This window comes from Platalea leucorodia (genome assembly GCF_965183815.1).
Source record: "Platalea leucorodia genome assembly, chromosome: 2".
NCBI classification, from domain to species: Eukaryota; Metazoa; Chordata; class Aves; order Pelecaniformes; family Threskiornithidae; genus Platalea; species Platalea leucorodia.
Window position 1 is genome coordinate 90240967 of NC_138824.1, and position 20590 is coordinate 90261556.

The window sequence follows — 20590 nt, forward strand, 5'->3', positions numbered from 1 at the left end:
CGAGCCAGCCCTGCTAATGCCTGACATTTAGCCAGCTGGGCTTCTCACCACAGGCTTCGCCTGCCTGGGGATCACAGCCTCCCTCGCTCCCTCAGTGCTGATGGGTGGGCGTAAGTGAGCAGCAAAATGAGGTGCGTTTCGTGCCTAATTTCCTAAAAGTAACATATGCGAAGTTTGGCTGCTAGATCTGCAGTAAGCCATTGAAGTGTTGGTGTTGGTCTGGTTGTGTGAGCTACAGATACTCACAAGCACACTGGATAATGACTTTGAGTGTTTATCTCTTTAAAAAAATAAAAAAAAAGGCCACTTTAATGAATTGCCTTCAAGGACATGAGCCGTACAGTTTGCAGGCCCCTTTGAAAGCAGAGTCCATTGGGCTGCCTTTGGTGCAGTCATGGTGCGTGGGGGTTATGCAGCCTTGTTGGTCGTGTGGGCCAATCTCCACCCTCAACACAAATTCCAGCAGCAAGCAAGCTGGCAACCCCGTTCTTAAAAAAAAAAAAAACAAACCACCAAAACCCTCAAAGAAATGAAACAAGGAAAAAAAAAAACCTTAAACAAACAAAGGAGAACCTTCCTACATACCTTCCTACAAGGATTTTAATCATCTTCTGCATCCGTGCATTAAAAGACAGAAGTGTCTCTCACTGAAGGTCTAATTCACAAAAGAGAAAACTCCCATTAATTCAGGGATAGAGGCATCAAGAGAGTAAGAAAAGTCAGAACCTCCAGTCCAAGGAGTAAAGAGGAACATACATGGGACCCCAGACATAAACGGTGCCGACACGGCCACGTTCCTGAGCGTATGGAGAGCCAGCAGAGAGCCCAGTGGGAATGGAAGAGGGGGGCTGGAGGGGGAGAGCCTGCTCTGTAAGTAAAGCTATGTATTAGAAGTGGCACAAGGGAAAATGTTAATGAAGCATGAAAAAATGAGGCTCAGTAGGGAAATTAGTGGACGGGAAAAAAAAAAACCCAGCACACTGAAGGAAAGACAACATGGAGCGTTAAGCAAATGGTTGCGCTGGAAGGGAGCGCTCCCTGGGTTGGGTTTGAAACCAGCTGTGATTCGTGTTTTTTGTTAAAAACAACGGCACAAGTCTTTCTTATAAGTTTGCTTAATGTAGAAGAAGCAGCCAGCAAAAACCAGGTAGAATAAAATACATGCACAGTAAGTCATTGAAAGGCTTAGCAGCATTTGTCTGCCTGCAAGGTCTTGCTGAAAGAAGGCTTTGAGCTTGCCAGTGAGGTTAAAAAAAAAAGGGGGAGGGAAAAAAAGATGAAAGAAACTAAGTTATAGGCTTGATGTCTTTATTACCTTCTGCCAAGGCTGGAAGGCCATGCCATCCCTGCCAGGTGTTTCAGAGGAACAATAAAAGCAGACGTTACATGGAGCCAATGTGCTTACGGCCACTTTCCTCAGGAATCAAAATTCCTGAAAAAACTTCAGCAGCTGCTGAATAAAATACTGCTTTGGTGCTGCAAAACGTGGGCTGTTATAATTTAGAATAAAGCTGAATTAACACACGTTGTCAAGCTTCATCTATTTTGGCACAACTGATTTTGGTTCTTTTTTTTTAACTGAATAGTTAACAGGCCCAGCACCTCAAATGGCTTGTGTGTGCGTGCGTGCGTGCACGTGTGTGTGTATGTGCATGTGTGTGTGCATGTATGAATGTACACACACACACATGCAAGAGGAAGACCAGCTTCTGTCTCTGTGTGTGCATATTTGTGTATATTCATGTATCTAGCATTTATTCTAATGATGTACTTAATATTTTCTCAGGACCATGAATTTCTAGGCTTGTATTTGTGGTTGTTTGTTAGGAAACCCCCCAGTAGTTTCATGTCTTATCACCTGCAGCTGGTTGCAGCCTTTATCTAAGCATTCACTGTGGGATGCAGTGGGGAATTATACTGGCAACTGCCATCAATCTTCTGTGCAAAAGAAGTATCATCTCCTACATCAATGTCAGAATAAAACCATTTGTCTGGTGAATGAAGCACAACTAAAATTTACCCTGCTGCAGAAGTAAAAATCCTCTCATGATGATATTTTTTGATTATGTACTAGCCCTGCCATAGTTCATCAATAAGGGCATCTTTAAGTAGTGCAAACTTAACAGTAAGCCTTTAGATATTGAACAGGTTTAATCTTATTTTGGGACGTACTACCTGTTCTGAAATTGCACTAACCTCATGTTATGTCGTAACACTGCCAGTGCATGAAGATGCACCTGTGTAAATCTCCCTATGTACACAGCACTTGACTTCTGTTCCCATAAAATGCTTTGGGGTTTCGCTGCGCCTCTCCTGTCCCCTGAATGACCACGCAAGGCCTGACCTGGCGTGATCCCCAGCCTCACGAGGAGCCCTCGCCACTGCCGTGCTCCCCAGCTGGGTCACGCCGCCTCGCAGGCCAGCCGCGCAGCAGTTCGTTGTCTGCTTCTGAGTCTGAAGAAAAAGAGCTTTCCTCTTGCTGAGGTGAGAGCGGCACTTTGGAGACGAGCAAGAAACTCGGTCCTCCCTTGGATGCAGCAGAGTGGTGAGCAGCGAGCCGTAGGGCCTGGAAGACGCTGAGATGCTGATGGCAGCTTCATGGCAGAAAGGCACACAGAAGTTGAATGTCCGTGTGTGCCAGGGAGCAAAGCATCTTTCTACAGGCTCATAAAGGTCTAGTTGACTGATTTACTTTAGCTTGTCTTTGCCTTAATAAAACAATGTGTTCCTGAAGACCCTCATGTTATTTAATGTAGTTGTTGTTAATGGTTTGAAAGACATTATACCTGCAAAATTGCACTTCATGTTGTTGGTTTGGATCATCCTCAAATTCCAGTAGAGCATGTGTGAAGGAAACAAATATAGGAATGTCGCGTGAATTAACATAATTTTCTGATTTCCTATTATAGAAGCACATGAGTATATATTTTTTTTTTTTTTTTAATACTTGTTGCAATTTTGGACATACCGATAGGTTGGGGTGAGAATGCTGTTATTCCAGGACATGCTCATGTGGTGAAGCAACAAGGTCTTCCATTTAGCAAAAAAGACAATAAAAGATCGGGGTTTTTCTGTGTATGTGTGTGTGTGTGTGTACGTGTGTGAGAGAGAGAGAGGAAAATCTTACAGGCAGTGGATTGCTTATGTCAGCAAATAGGGAGAACTTGCTTGGACACAGCTAGTAAAAAGCATGTGCCAGCTATTAAATAAATGGGATGTCCATTGTAATGCTTGGATAATAATAATAAAAAGTAGTCTTTACACCTGGTAAACAATTGCCAAGTTGACTAATATGAGCTTTGGGTTGGCAAGCAGTAAGGGTTTAGGCAATACGCTGAAACAGCAACTCTGGGTATTTGTGAAGCCCCATAGTTCACTTCTATAGCTACAAGATTTCCTTAACTCTCCTCCGTCCCTTAACCACAAGTGCTTTTTAACCAAGTTTTTGGCACTATGAGCTACTAAATACGTGCTATAATCATCTTCCTTAGCTGGTAAGCAGTATTATCAGCTTACAGGGATTTCTGTATGGAAGTGTTATGTCTTAGTTGGTTTCAGCAGCCCCAATACTCTTGCACAGATTTATGGCACTTTCTAATGAGTTGATATGCTTGCTCTGAGCTGAAACAAATTCCCAGTGAAATCTTTGAGCGGAGCCTCCGTCAAGAAGAGGAAGATTTATTGGGTTTCAGCCTGAGTGCACACATGTGCACACAGGCAGCCGAAATGGGTCATAGCCAGCGAAATGCCCCCCGGCCCTGGGCGTGCTGCGAACCCACCCACGCGGGACTGGGCACCAGGCTGCTGCTCCTGCTGCTGCTGCACCTTCGTCAGGAGGGGAAAATCACGTCCACCCAGTGGTGTCAATACTGCAGTCCTGCCTCACACAAAGCTGATAGTTGTTTGCAATTGCAGAGCACCCCGATATAAAAGTGACAGTGTCTGTAATGTCACAGTTAGCTTCAAAGCTAAAGAAGTGCAAGCAGCTATTGCTGGTTGTGTGCAGGTAGGCTTGGCAACACGCGTGCTCATACAGCATGCTGTAGCACTGCGTCTGCTGCGTGTGTCCAGCCAAACGAGGCTAGGGATGCTCTGCAGCAGGCTCAGCCATGAAATGAATTATGTGTATTTGCAGCTGCAAACCTTTTCTGCATCTTGCACATCATTGCTTTCCCTCTTTTGTCCCGATGTTAGCTGAAGCATGTTGGGTTTTTTTTCTCCCATCTTAGCTGTCCCTCCCCCTGATTTCTCCAGCCCCGTCACTGCAGCAGAGCAGGCATCACTGCCCACGAAGCGCTGGGGCTCACGCAGCCCCACAGGGCAGGCACAGAGGGTGCTGGGCTCCTAAATCATACCCTGGGCTAGGCTGGGTGGCACCCGTCGGGCTGAGGTGCTGGGAGGGGCTGTGCGGCAGATGACCGGCCCCTGCCACCCTCAGCCACGAAGGTTTGCCACCGCAACAGGCAGCGGGGAGCGCGGCAGACGTGTGGCCTCGGCGGGGAAGTGAGGGAGCTTCCCACCCCCTCCAAATGCTGAACTGGCTAGTAGGGCCTCAGTTTTTCCATCTGTCTATTTGCCGAGAAGGTCGAGGAAAGACTATGAAGTTTATTGGTAAATGGCAGCATATCAACCATAGCAGCCAAAATCAGAGAGGATTAATCTTCCTCTCCGCCCAGAGAGCAGAGGAAACCCACTGAACGGTTAATAGCCTTGTTCTTAAAATAAGGAGGATATTTAGCATAAACATGCATAAGAAAAATGTTCTTAAGAGCCAGTCAGAAATATCAGATTTTATTGACGGGATATTAGCAGTCGTAAATGACCAGGAAATCAGCGATGCTGGCCAGCAGGCCGCATACTTTGCCTTTTAGAGCTGCAGTGCTTGCGGTAGCAGCTGTTGACAGACGCTGTGCCAGCCCGTTAGCACTGCTGGGTGCGAAGCTTGTGAGGGGCGCCGGGCAGCCCACAACGCCTTACCTGTAGGACCAGGGTTTGGATTTACCTGTCGCAGCCCTAGCTTAGTGAAGGCGAGTCAGGGCACATGTATGCGGTTTTGCCTTCCCTGCTCCTTCCAGCGCATCGAAGGGATGAGGCAGCACGCAACTGCTCCTCTGCCTCGCTCATGCGCACATTTTTGATGTTCCAGTTCATTTAGGTATTTAATAAGACCATCCACAAGCGCCATCCTTCTGGCTCACAGCCAGGCTTAAAACCCAGCAGTCTCCTCATGCGCAACCAACTCCAGCGTTAGCGATGAGGAGAAAGCTATCCTCCCTCTTGCTTAATTGAATTAAAGAGGAGTCATCTTGGCACTGGTGGCTGCTGTGCTTTGTGGATTGTGTAATCTTCAGAGGAGACTTCAGTACAGCAAGGCACACGCTGATTCATGTATGTAGGAGTGGCTCCAGAGTAACTCAGGTCTGGGAGAGTAGATGTGGGCTGCGTATTTATTTCCTCAAGTGAATGAAATGAGGAAATTCCTACTTCCCCCTCACTGTATTATCAAAATCATATACAAACATATGCTGGGTTTGCCTTTTTATTTTTTTTTATTTTTCATTATGTTATTTCTACCACTGAAAGGTAGCTCAAAGACAGCATCGTGACACAACTGAGTGGAGTCTGGGTATTAAAACCTACGCGTGTTTCTTAGACGTGAGATGGGATGCGTACGATCAGCCTCTCTGATGGGAACATGCGCTTCCCAAAGCCCTAAAGGAGAGGGGTTTGCTAGCATTACACCTGGGGGGCAAGGAGAGCATCAAGTGCTGGACTGATCAGCGAAGATCAACCTGATCTGAGGCTCCCTTCTGCGATGAGGCAGAAAGCATGGGGCTGGCAATCTCCAAAAAGCTCGGGGAGCATAAAAACCAGAGGTTCGCAACTTCAACAGGGGTGAAAAACCCAAACCAGAGAGAGCCGCTTTTCCTCTTCCAGCCAAATCCCGAGTGCTGCCACCAGCACCCCGCCCGCCGCAGAGGCGGCCGAGGCACCCAGATGCGGCCGACAAGGGGACGTGGCCGTCGGCAACCCGGGGTGCTGCGCGCGCACCGGAGGCGAGGGTTGCCCGAGAGGAGACGGCACTGGGGGGCTGCGGAGCCTCGGGAAAAAATATCGCACCTTTTATAACGTAATTGCGTGCTTTATTGATATACACAGTAAAGCAGTATATAATACAATAGTAAGGCATATATTTGGTGAAATTTGATATGTTGTGAAAAAATGCAGTAAAACAGAAGTTTATAAAAATAATTAGTAAATGTTACAGTGTTGGTGTTAAAACACAATATATTATGATATCCAAGTAATAAACCAGTACTGAGTAACAATGAAATAACATGCCATATGGTATTTATGTATTCAATTACACTGATTATGTTTTACAGTTTAATACTTTGTCATTATAAGGAATATGAAATAATTCCCAAATTATGCTTAAAAAAGCAGCGATAAAGCTTTCAACTTTTTAAATATTTTTTGACAGACTCACTCCAAAACTAAGATCTAGAAAGTAAAACAAACAAAACAAAACCCTGATGAAAACAACCGTGCAACCCATTTTTCCTCCTTTTTTTTTTCTGAAGAGGTTTAACATATAAGGGGAAAAAAAAGAGGAAACCCATTTCTTTCTCAGATCTCAATTTAAACCTTCTGATAAAAAAGACCGTGAGAAATACCGAGGGTTCCCATTGTAATAAAGTGTTAAAAAAAGCTTTTTATTAGGAAAGCAGAGGTTTGGGGGGATCTACTTATGTTTTGTAAATGATTATCATTGTTGGTATTATTTGAACGATGAGACCTGGTCACACAATGGACACGTGGTGATGATGTAACATTATCTGTACGGAATCGTCAGGAACACCACAAAACCAAAGTGAGGTAGAAATAGCATGACTAGCCATGTTCAATGTTAACTAGCATTCAAAATAAAATCTTTCCCAAGTTTAATTACACTTCATACAAGAAGAGGTAACAGATTTTTTACTCTTGCAATATAAAGTCAGATGGCGTGTTTCTACGTATTCTAAGGTAAAATTAAAAGCTGGTTAAGAAAATGAAGTGGTAAAGCTTTTGCTGACAGCACCTCATACCCAAACCTACCTCTCAGGAGCTGCAGTCAAGCTGGCTAATCTGTTTCTCTATCAGTTCCTCTCTTTCTCACTTTATTGTTAATTATGTGGGATTACTTGTAGAGAGAAATGGGGAAGGAGAAAGGACCAGGGGCTTTGTTTTGGTGACAAATATCTCACGGAGCAGTGTGGCTACCTTCACCTGATCACCATACGCGCGCAAGGACAGCAGTAACTCTTCTACAGCCTTTCCCAAAGATTGCTCGCAGCATTACAGCTCCTTGGGACCGGCTGCTGTAGCAGGCTGAGACACACAGTGTGGAAAGCTCTGGTTTTATTTGCCAGAGGATCGAGGAGCTTTATGCTCATCAACAGCACTGGGAGCTGGAGAAGCCAAGATGCTCTGTGAGTAACCTACTTGTGCTTCGGGTCAGAAGCTGATCCCACAGGGGGTCAGGAGGCAACTTCTCCCTTTCTCCTCTCCTCTGCAGCAAAGGTGATGCGAGCGGTGGCAGCGGGCGGGGGAGAGCTGTACCCAGCTCCTGCTGAAGCACTGGCTGCTGGCCGTGGCCAGCGGGGCACCGGACACCGAGGTCCAAAGGTTTAGTCCGGTAAGGCAATTTCTACGTTCCTTTACTAATAACATTCAGGAATTCAGTCAGCAGAGGAAACGCTGGCACACAGGATGGTCATTAAACTCTTTCCTTCTTCCTTCTGGGTTTTTTCTTTCGCCTTTTTTCATTAATTTTTTTGCAGGCTCTGTCATGTAATGTGCTCTTTCATTTAATTATTGCAAACTAGCTGTGTGATTAATGTAATTCTTAATTTTATTGGAAAGAGGTGAAATAACTGCCTTCATTGGAAGTTCAGGATAGTTTTTTTTTAAGCCAGCCCTAGTCAGACAAAACCAATGAGAAATGTAAGTTGGCCGTTTTGGTGTCGCTGCAGGAAATACTTTTTTTTTTCTTTTTGACAGGCAAGGAAAAGAACACAGAACATGAATCTCTCTGATGCTGTTACAGAGCTGAAATGATACTAAACAAATGCACTGCCTCAGTATTTTTTTTGTGTTTTTTTTAAGGGGGTTTCTATAAACAATTATTTTTATAAAGCACACTTTAGTTTACAATCTTTCATTATAACTGTTATAAATTTTTTTAAACAACCCAAAATGCGTTCCATATAAAGAAATGGCAAGTTATTTAGCTATCAAGATTTTACATGTAGTTTTCTTATAATTTTTGTACAATTGCATAGACGTGTAAAACCTGCCATTGTTAACAAAACAGTAACAGACTTAGGAAACTACTGAAATCTACAGTATAGTACCACTACCCTTCACAAAAATATAGATTTGTTTTCTTGTAAACTCTTACAGTCTAATCCTCTTTGTAGTATGAATATTATAAAAACCATGCGGGACGCCTGAAGTTGTAAAACACATCTTGCTATTCTAACACCTTGTCGTCGGTCATCACTGTCACTAAGGTTTCCATCGCTCTTCCCAAGTCGTCTGCCATGTGGAAAAGGCTCCCTACATTGTGGCCTGAAAAAGAAAGTCAAAGAAGAGGAAATTAAAGGAGGAAGACACGGCAGCAGAGTGGTAGGAACATTTTACAGAAAAGGCCGAGCACAGAACCATCACTCTCCGTGTACCGCTCGCCGCCATCCCCAGTGGAGTACACCGGAGAGTGCTCCTTCCAAAGGGCTCCTGGCTGAGTCTAATACGCTGTTGTTAGGAAAAGTTGCCAGTTTTGCAGAACACTTAACAGCAATACCGGCTTGAATGGCTAGGGTGAACTAGGTTGACAATAAGCCAGCATGTTTGTTTTCCAAAACCTCCCCCCCTCCCCGTAGCAATGAAGCTGCATCAATTACGAATCTTCATCAAAAGCAACAATTAAATCCACTGACATCACAGAAAAGTTTCCAACCGGTGCTGCAAGTGTTTGACCATTCAATGTTCTATCAAGGAGAAAAACAGAAACAAATAGATCAGCAGTAATTAACTAAATCATTAAACCCAAGAGGTCCCAGCAGGATACCTGCGCAGATAGCTAAAATGATGACCAAACTAAACGGCTGCAGTTTATTCAATAGTTTATAAAATATCCTTTGCTTTCCAGACCGCAGTCCAGCAGAAACAAAGATGCCACAATTATCGAGTAAATACTACACAGTGGTTCATTTGTGCATTTCTCCTCACCCGTAACCACTGTGAAGTCCTAAAATGCTATAACCACCACACGTGGTCCTCCTACACAGAAGTGATAAATAAACGCAGAGCACAATTCTGGAGACGAAACCTGTAACTTCTTCTCACACTCATTTTACCACCGCTGCAAATGGAAAGGAAAGGTAGCAACGCTGATCAGCAGTAAGAAGTGGCTTCATCACAATAAGAGACTAAACAGACTTGAAGGCAGGAACATTAAATTGCCAAAAGTTGCCATTTTAGACCCTTGGCCTGGTCTCCAGCAGCTGTTCAGAAGCGTGTGGGTCTCCTGCAAGTCCTGTGTCAGATTTGCAGCCCTCTATGACTGTCTCAAAAACCCTCTGGCATCCCAAACGACAGATACATCACGGTTGAAACAGCTGAATCCCATCTGGAATGTCCCTCCTGAAAAAATACGACTGAAGAGGGAATATGACAGAGATCCAGGCACCCTACAAGATGTGCATCCAAACCAAGGACTGAGCATGCAAAATTTCTTGCAAGGACAAGGAGGAACGAGCAGACAGAAGGTCTTAAAACAAGCACAAAGAAATTATACTCCCCACAGCACATAATTGTATTACTGAACTCATCGCCACAGGCTGATGTTGAGGCCAAACACATAAATGAGTTTAAAAAGGAGTTAGAAAATAATCACTGAAGAGAGATTTATTTAGATGCAAAGAAGAGCACATGACCTCCAACTCAAGAAGTCCCCAAGCTGTAGAGTGCCAGCAATGGAAAGTATATAACAGGGGAAGCATTACTCAATAAAATTATATGTTGCTACGGCTTGAGGGGTTTGATTTACTCCCTGAGAGTACTTGCGATAGAATATTTGTCTGGAAAAACATGGGAGGTGCAACGCCATCTCCCCACACCTCTGCTTCCCAGGAATACTTTGTGTTAGCCTGGATGCCGAGTTCTCGCCATGGTCCTTGAGAAAGGAGCACCCAAATGAAAAAAAGGACATGACCTTTGTATCCAGGATATCCAGGGTATCCAGGATAGATCTTTCATGCAGTCCCTACCTGTAATGTGCTGGAGCCTGGCTGTTACCATTGCCCACCGACACGGTGGGTGTCCCTCCTGACACAACTGTCTTCTCTAACAACAGGAATGAACCTTTTCCTGTGGTGCAAATCAAACTCACCATCCTCTTCCAAATGTTTAAATATGATGGTAGTCATGCACTGTTGACATTTCTACAGTACACAGGAGCTTGCAGTAACGTTAGTTAATATTCATCAACATTTACAGAATAGAAAAACATTACCTGAGAAATATCCAGAAAAGTTTGTTTCTTCTGGAGAACTACTACCACCTTTTACATTCAAATACTAGTTTTTTAAAGTTTGGTTTTTTGTTTTTTTTTTTTTAATGTAGCATTCATTACACAAACTATGCCGTATCTAAATGATAACGAGTCAACAAGCTGGACGTTTGATAGTGAGCTGTGTGTGGCACAGTTTGCCAGATACCGATACAAAGAAATACTTGGTTCTAATCTGGTGACATTTTCCTAATTGCAGTAATGCACATAGAAACAGATGCATCAAACAGCAATTTCATCCATAAATCACTCATGTATAGCCATCTTATTCATCCTAAGCAAAAACCTGTAATTTGCTCATCAGCACATCAACTAACAGCATATGAAAAATTCCTGCCAAGTTTTGGTCAACACTCCTTACTTTAAAATAAATGTATGCTACCACATTTATTTTAGATGTAGGGGATAATCTCTCTTACTGGCACCATGCAGGCTGAGATCAATCCAGCAAACTACACCATGGAAAGTAAAAATCTGACAGTCATATGGAAACAGAACATATTTTAGATGGGAGATGCTTATGTAAACAGAAAGGTAACTGCCACTGGTTTGCTCTACGTACCCAAAACTCCGACGCAGCTCAGGTACGTTTGTAGCGTGTGCTATCGAGGCTTTATTAGAACAACCCTGGTATAACCAGAGTGACCTGCAGCATCCCCACAAACATCCCGACTCTGCAAACTACTTTCAAGAAATCTCTAGACTTTAAATACTCTTCTTTTTCCTCACCTGCAGCAACCTACAGACATGAGACAGGGAGGTGGTGAGAGTCCTAACTGGGTAGCCAGCCGTGAGAGGCACTGCTGCCTGTGGGATCATGGTCTCTCGTTCAGATTCGTTGCGATCTGTTGTTTCTAGAAACAACGATGGGACCCCAGGGCTCTGCACGGACTCCAACACCACTTGTTCCCAGCTCAGGAAGAGTGATCACCTTTCCATGGACTTAGAGCAACCCAAATTGCTAAACCCCATCTTTAGAAAAAATCAGTATTTGTTAATACTATTTTGCTCTGCCAGGTACAGAGCTGTAAAGGTAACAAAGGCAAGCTGCTTTTATAGAAAGAGTCTAGGTCTAGCAAGAATAACTTCAATCAAAAATATAGAAAAAGTCTTTCACAAGTATGCCACAGTAGGTACAAACTGTTAAATTGTTCAGGCAACTAAAACACGGGCCAAGACGACCTTATGCATCCAGGCATCCCTTGGTATTCTTTTAATGCATAAAAATTATAGGAATGTCTGCTATTTTTTTTTATTTTCTCTGTTAATTGCCACCATGTTTTTGAAATAACCATGCTTCGAATCCGATCTCCCTCCACAAAAGCTGCACAGAGGCATGCTGGGGTGATCAAGATACGACTCCCTCTCCCCCACACCATCCACGCCACCTCTCTAGCACAGGTCTTAATTTCCTCTGCAGAAAAACTGAACAATCATGGGTCTCCTCCTGAGCCATCTGAGTTTACAGCTCACAGCATGACCATAAACCACTGCTGACTGCAGTTTATGCTAATAGCTGGACTGTAAAGTGCGACAGCTTGGGGACCGCAGTCTCCAGGACAGTGACGGGATGGGAGGACAGGCCAGACGAATGGGCAATATAGCTGTGCTCCAGCCGCTCAACTGGTGAACCCTCAGCTGGCTGTCACTGCACCGCCAGCAGGCTTTTTGCCTTTCTTGCAGATGGGAGTAACAGCTAGGTCAATCAAGACTGCAAACAGTTAAGAACAACATATGCAATAATTTCCTGGTACTGTATGTGCAATGAACGCACCCTCTTCTATAATGCCTGTTACCTAAATAAGAGCTCAGTTTCGCTGACTGTTTCTATATAGCTCTGCTGCTTCTATTGAATACTGCTTACTTGCCCTCTCTAAGACTGAAACACAGGACATTGACATTTTTAATTAAGAAGCAAATGAGAAAAATAGTATTCTAAAAGCACTTAGAAAAATATATATTGTAGCTTGCAACTCGTTACTATTCATATTTTAAAGTAATGCCACCAAAGAAGGCATTAATTCCATTCTTTCCTTTTTTTTTTTTTTTTAAACATTAAAGCTGAAAAAGTTTTCTCCATGCTTGAGGCACTGCAAGGTTGAAAGATGCTACTGTGTAAGAAAAAACTAGCATACACTTTGAAATGCAGCAATAAAGCTCAAAATGGACATGGACAGTATTAACTTAGACTTATAAAATGGAGGCAGTATTAACACAGGTGCATTTGCTTTGAAAGCAGAAGACACCTATTTCTGCAGACACTAACTTCATCACTTCTGGTCACACACAGAATGATGCGTTTCACATCTGCTGAATTTGCTGTAGAGCTTCTACTGGAATTAAGGCCCTTGGGTGAGGGCGCAGTAACTGAATACCAATCTTACACTCCAGCTTGTCAGAGAAATAAACGTGGAGCATTCAGACTCGGAAGAGTGGACAGAAAGTAAATTAAGAAACCCCAACACAACAACAGTGCATTTTTTAGCAGCACAGATTTCTAACCCTTTCTTGACAAAAGAAAAATCCTTTCTGTTGGTGGCTTGGATTTTGATACCCTTATTCATATCACGTAATGCCACGAAATCCATGGGATTACACAGAAAGACAATACCTAATGTGCGTAATGGGATCAAAACCTGGCTGGGTGGGTTTAACACTGCATGATCTGCCTTTGTACAAATGGATTCACGCATAAAGCAAAAGCTGTTCTATACCTTAGCTCATACAATCCATAAGCAGGTGGAGAATTGTGTTTTATATTCAGCTCTGCCAGTTACCAAGCCCCCTCTGGAACCATCAGCGAGCACAAATACAGCTGGAGAGCGGTGAGCCATTCATTGAAAAAGTCAACTTTTTTAGCGTTAAGCTGCTGGAATCCGATCAGGTAGGACATGCCCATTTTTCTAATATTTTTTTTTAATTAATTGTATCAAATATGCCCTCAGCAGCAGAAGCTTTTTCTGGATAATATATATAAATATGAATGACGATAGTGGGCAAAACAACCTGTTTTGCTGAATTGCAGAACAATTCTCAGACTGTATGACCCGAGAACATGCAGGGCTGAATATGAAATCATTTCCACAAAATGTCTGGACTGGTGCAGTCTGTTGATGATATCCCAAGCACCCTTTTTTGCTCCATATGAGAGGACTTGCCATCTGAGGACAGACTTAACCTGCACTGAGGATCTTACTCCTCGAAGTAGCTGGACCTGTGCCAGCTCCTACTGCCGACGCAGAGAACCACCGTAGTACAAGGCAACACATTAGAACAAATCCCGGCTTACCCAAGGCAGCCTGTCGGTGACTGGGGGTTCGCAACAGCTCTGCTAAAAACCCCAGCACAGTGTTTCCATGAGCCCCCCTCTCCACACCAGCAGAAGTTTGCAAACCGGGTTACCCTTCAATTTCTGCCTCATCCACACCGAACACCTTCTGTGCGGGAAAGGTCATTTCACAGCTACTTGCAATTGCACTCAGGCAATCTCTGAATATTTTATCTTTAGTAATAATTTTCGCTAGCAATTCATCTTTCAAACGTTGTATCTGGTTGGTGAGTCAAGAGCAGCTTCACAGAGGAAAAATCAAGGCTCTCTGGAAATCCTTTCAAAGGTGCTATGACAACACAGCACAAAACGTTTTCCTCCATTAACAAGCAGCGAGGTACAAACTCTAAAATCTATTTTGCATCAAACCAACCATGTCCAAAGTGCACAGTGAAAACCATTGCCCATTCGCATTGCTGAATACAACACTGTGGAGCTCGTGAATGTTAGCAGCATTCTTCATTCTACAATAGTATATCAGGAAATTAAAACACCTGAACCTCTTATACCTCTCAACTCTCACTGTTCTAAAGAAAAAGAAAAAAACTATTTAATAACTGGAGGTGATGGTTGGTATATTGGCACATATATGTAAATACAATTGCGAGTACGTAAGCAGAACAGCAAGAGACGTGGGTCTCCCTGTCGTGCTTACACACAAGAGCAACAGAACATAATTCAATGACTGCAGCGTATTTGCTGACCACATTTACCAGACAGAGGCTTAATTATTTTCTCCTCCCCATTCTTGAGTTTCCACCTCTGGGAGGATGTAAGAAAATGCAGATCCCTGAGCTGACACTGTCTCCATTGAAAGTTGAGAGGTACGCTACTGTTAGAGCACACATGGGGAATGCACTCAGCAAAATCAAACAAAACCCAAAGCAAAATAAATCCGCCCCCGCCCTTCACCAAACCCAAGCGAACCCGTGCTGCCGTCACACGCATGCTGGGCACAGAAAGCAAGCTGTGACAAACAGAAGCCATGGCAGTGAGCCTGCATCTCACTAACCTCTCTCACTGGCTTTCCAGGGGCATTTCTTCCTTTAGGAACAGAGAGAGGAAGTGGAAGAAATATCAGAAAAGAAAGGAAAAAAACCACACGTGAATATATATTTCATACTGTAAGAGACACTTCAATTTCCATTTAGGAATTTAATATAAAATAACCGCATTTCTGCTTTATACAAAGACTGAAAGTGCACTGAAATCCACTGATGATTCTGAGCTGATTTATTCAAGAACAGTTCTGTAATCTGCAGCTTGGTTCTAACCTAGCAAAAACACTTGAGAAAACTGCTAAAACCAATTTACAGGCCTTTCACTTAAAGGATAAGGATGGTAGAGAACATCTGAATTCACTTTCTGAGCATACAAATTTCCTCAATTTGAGTACTTCTACTAATCAGTATTAGTGGTAAAAAATCATGTTTCATATTAATGGTAAAATCATGTCTCCCCAATGTTAAATTAATTCAACCAGACACTTTACATTTTGTTATGGCCTACATACTTATATACAGGTATATGTTCATATATACACATATGTGTACACACACACACACACATTTTATACCTAGAGCTGTACACTGGAATATAATGTGTTCACATTCAAGATAGATATATTCTGAAAGATGTTTCCAACAAGCTGATCTGCAAGCATGGTAAAACTGAGGCGGCAGAGGGAGAAAGGGAGAAAAAAAAATTCAAGTAAAAGGGGAAAAAGGGGAGGAGCCGTTAATGGGTTTAGCTGAAAAGATGTTCCTGATGAGCCTTCACAGAAGCCATACTTTGATCATACCGATTCTTCTCAAACACTTATCATAATATATTTGTTTATAAAAAAAGAAAGCCTGGTGTCAACCAACAGCAGAAACATGCCCCCCACCCCCATTCCCATCGCGCAGCTGGTGACTATAAGACACCGGCTGTCTCCAGAAGCAGCGTCCCAGTGTCACTGGCACATTACTGCCAGCACTGGTACTGCCAGACTTGCAGTCTTAGGCGAGAAAGTCACCGTGGTAGATGCTGTTCAAGGAAGAGGATGATCTTTGCCCCAGAGCTGTTGTAAATGATCTAATTGCAAATGACGTATGGGACAATGGGGAGAGAGACAGATATATACAGGAGAACACGCTGGTCAGCAGAACAGTAACCCAATTGCTGTCGAGTTTTTCTCTAGGTATGGCAGCCTGCAGGAGAAGGGAAGGAAGACAATAAATAGCTTTGCAGGTATTTTACAAGGAGCAGAACAAGGGTCAGCAACAGAGCAAAGCTGAGCAGAGGTGGTAAAGGAGGGGAGGAGGGGGCAGAGGAAGGGAGCGGCATCACTGACCACCACAGGGCAGAGCCACCGCTCCACCACCAACTCCAGGCAACGGAGGTGGCTGGGGCAGCCTCTGGCGGGCCTGGACAGCAAAGGTTATGATTTACTGAACAGAGGAAGTTTTATTCCCTTCCTTCTCCTCTCCCTCTCCCCAACAGCATACTTACTATTAGAAATTACAACAATAGGTTTGAAGTCACGCTCTGCATGCGGGTTTTTATTCTGGTCCTAAGGGGAGCCTTGACTCGGGTTATGCCTATACCACCCGTGCTGGTGGTGCACAGAGGTACCAGAGAGAGCCTGACCGCCAGGAGAGATGTCGCTGCGGTTCTAAGGACTCCACCTTGCAGGCCTGCCTAACTCTCTAGGACTTACATGGGTGCCTATGGAGCCTGCAAACTCTTCTGGCACTTTTATCAGGAGCCATGAATTCCCTAAAAAATGCCTCCCAGGAGGGAAGATGAGAACCTCTCACCAACAGAAATCATGTAACAGAAAATCCTTGAAAATGAAGACATAAAATCCATTGCGTACTTTGGTCTTCTTCTGAGGAAGAGCCCCAAGGTTTAGGACAGTAGGTGCTCTACCTAAGGCCTCCAGAAACTGTAGTATCGAACAGCTGGGTGTGCAAGAGTGCTGGGGCATGAATGAGATCCAGCAGGAGACAGTATAGCTTGGATCAAGAGGAGAGAAGGAGCTGCCTACATGCAAAATACTGGATCCTTTTGGAGGTCTTAAGAAATGCCCACCTGTCTGCACAAGCACCTAAAATTGCAGCTACACAGTGTCTAATTTAAATATCTACATGAGACAGACTGGGTTCTGCTTGAAAATGAATGTATTTAAAGGTAACTGGGATAGCTCTGCGCCACACAGAACAGCTGGTGAGGAAAGTCTGTGGTGAGTAATCAGCCCTGGAATTTGTTAAATGCAACAAAGAGTAGCACTACTACACTAAGAGCTAATTTCTTTTGGAGGAAGATTAAAAAGGATTTAATGGATTTTACTTTATTTTCTTCTTTGCATATGAATGAATGCGTGCCTCCAAGTTTTAAGGCAAGGAGTATGGTTTGGCATAAATTGCAGAGGAAGAAGATTGTCTTTATTGCTGCTGTTCTGAAAATTTGTATTCTATAAGGCATCAAAATACAGATACACAATCCATGGGTGCCTAATTATCTATTATTCCTGCTCAAATCAAGATTTCCTGCTCTTACAAAACAGAAGAGTCTTTCTTTTTCTTTTTTGGAAATCTACATGGCATTGTATCACAGGCAAAGGTACACAGAGAGTGATCAAATCAAACATGAAAGCAGACGCACTAATAAAAACTTCATGCATCTATGCAGATTCAGATCAAAGCAGAGAGCACAAAGCATCTACTGCACTGCCAGAAGAGGGACAGGCTGCAGAGGGGAGAGATCTGGATCTGCAAACAGCTTTTCTTCTTAGAAAAAAGTTCCTTGAAGTTTTATCAAATTCATTAACGTATTCTCAATTTACATCAGGACTGAGCATTATAACTCAAGAAAGCTCTAGTCCTCTCCATCGCTATACCAGCAGAAATCTGCAGAGAAGCTCACCCGCTTCAGTCCTCTTGTGCCACAGGGGAGTAATAAGTGATCTCAGTCATGTGGGCTCACAGATGTGGGATGTAGGACCACAGCACAGAGAAGGGGATACAGCCCCAAAGAGGCCAGGGTAGCTCAATTGGAAGAGTACTTCCAGTATACCCTACAGTATAATAACTCCAGGGTACTCTTCCACCGATTCAGTAAAGTGTGAAAGGAAAAGTCTGCGTCATAAGGTGTTTTGCTGTCAGAGAAACTGCATTATTTGCAGTGCTGAAAGTTGCTAGTTCCACTTAGGACATTAGTCCCATGCATGACAGAGCCTGGCTGATGCAAGAGTGAGAGGAGAGAATGTGTCTGGTGTGTTTCTATGTGACTGAGATAAAAATAAAACAAAACTTGTAAAAGATGGTGCTATTCTTAGTGCCATTTATTTATTGCTGTGGGGTCTTGTAATTTCACTGCACAAGACAACACCTGTATTAAGGAATACTATGTTATATAATAATGGTGAGCACCAACCCCTCTCCAAATGTTTTCATGTGATGTCATGGCCTCTTAGCTCTTTTAAGCCATCATGGTCTCATTTCTAACCACTTCTTGGCTCCCACTTCCTCATTATCCACCAGCAAGGGCTCTGCATTAAAAGCCTGGGCAGCTCTCTCACCAACTTCAGTTGGCTCAAGGACTTCTGCACCTAAATTCCTCTCCGAGCTTCATTCATAGAAAGCATTTGCCACAAAACCGTAACTGCACAACACGGCCTGGTCCACCATGAGATCCACCTGAAGCAGTGGAACTTTTTTGTCCTCAGTGCTGCAGGAGAGAGGAATTTGGCCTTAAAAATACTGGCCTGCCAATCTTACTTCCTAACTGTGAACCAGTTCCCTGGAGATTTAGTAGCTTGGGCACAAATACAGCGTGAAATGTTTTCCTCTGTGGCCCATTATCAAGCAGGGTCAAATAAACCACTGAGGTGGTATTTAATGGTAGATTTCCACTAAATGTCAGACCTCTGGCTTTCACATATGTTTTGAGTTAGCACAGCAGCTGTTCGAAGCAGCTGCAGCAGTTGTGAATTTGCTGGGAGCAGCAAAGTAAAAGAGGAATGGATGGGAAACCTTGTAGATTAAAAGGAAAGAAAAATTCCTGAAGGACAGCAATCATCAGGTATTCAGCAGAATTTCCCTCTCCAGAAATGAAACAGCTTTCGGCACCAACAGTCAGCTGTGCAAGGAGCATGGAGGTCCTCAGCTCCTTAGGAAATGCCAAGAACTGCCAAAAGGTTAAACTGAAGAAACAAAAAAAAATACTATATAAGATATATTGTAACACAAGTTATTGCATCTGAGGTCTCCTTATGAAGGTCTATGACATGACTTGTTTAACACATGCTTCTCTAAAATACATTCAAAGGGATGCTATGAAGCCTTGATGCCCTTTTAAAAACAACTCTATGCAGCAGAAGCTTGGAAAATATCATAATCAAACTGAATCTATCTCCAGGTGAGTGACAATTAATTACTACTACATTTTACTGCTTTGTTTCAGAAGTCCAAAATAAGAGCTACTACTTGCTTTGGAAAACTATTTCGCAACCTGAGCAAATCTTACTCTTCAGATGCTTTTGATGATATTTAGACTAAATATTTGGGTTTTAATTTGTATCCTGTGATGTTCAGCTATACACCTGTGCACCTAAGCACAGAAATTCAGTCCTTTTCTGTCTTCACTGCTTATTCAGTTCTGAACTTTTCTCACGAACCAAAGCCTTCAGAATCCAGTTTGCTCTTGTCATATTGTTCTGCACTCCTCCAAGCTGTCATTATCCTAATGGCAACAGGACAGCCAGAATTATGTCCCTGATTCAAAAGGCGTATCACTCCCTATGCTGTGACATGCCGGAACTGGACATTTAGCTTGAAATTTAACACGCTTATTTTTACAGGCCATTTAATGTCCTGCCCGTAACTTCCCAGGCCTTTTAATACATCCCTAAATTTCCTCAATTGATTCCACATATAAATTTCAGGTTATTTGTATGGATGTTTGTCCCTTCCTGGATTTCATTTTGTTATTCTCACTTTCAATCTAGGTAGGTTTTGATGAGTGCCCTGTGTCCTCTACAGCTCTTCTGGAATTGCATGACGTATGAATATCATAGCAGACTTTTCCTTCCACAGCATTAGTATAGAAATAAACAAAGCTGCTTCTAGTACTAGTCAATCTTGGGCATTTAATCCATCTTCTTTCTAGTTTTAACTCCTAAATATAGTATGCATCACATGCAGTGCCACTTTACCCAAGTAGTTTGAATTCACCTTTCAAATAATATTTCATAAGCTCCTGTATCACAACACACTTCTGAATGCCAGACTGGGATGACTGAGTTTCTTGCACCTGTCAATTTTTTAATTCTACTTAATAAGACTTAATATAAGAAAATGTATTCTTTATAGATCTGTGTCATTGCTTGTTTGGGCTTATTGTTGTGTTTCCTGAATACCTACAAATAGCTTGAGATTCAATGCAACCTGTAATGCAAAGAAATGAGCTATTACTTGCACCACGTCTGAATCCTTACACTATGCCCTCTTCTCAGGCTGCTTTGCCAAACTGCTTTCAGTCTTTTGCAATTATACTTTGATCTTTTATTATAGATTGGAAACATTAGATACAGATTTCTCAACAGATCTCAACAGATCTCTCAACAGCAAAAAGCCCCCTGATTCAGTGAGTTCAGTGAT

At 43.0% G+C, this 20590-nt stretch overlaps 1 protein-coding gene across 5 annotated transcripts in view; it reads right to left on the bottom strand.

Moving 5' to 3' along the window:
- Nucleotides 1-6174: 6174 nt before the first annotated feature.
- The window catches only part of DMD (dystrophin), a gene marked incomplete at both ends in the record, with an annotated part of 1307865 nt that continues 1293449 nt past the window's right edge, over nt 6175-20590 (bottom strand). For all 5 annotated transcript variants that reach the window (XM_082303865.1, XM_082303861.1, XM_082303862.1 and 2 more), the window contains one exon: nt 6175-8616. In XM_082303865.1, the coding sequence (XP_082159991.1) occupies nt 8519-8616 (98 nt within the window). The remainder of the gene's footprint in view (nt 8617-20590) is intronic.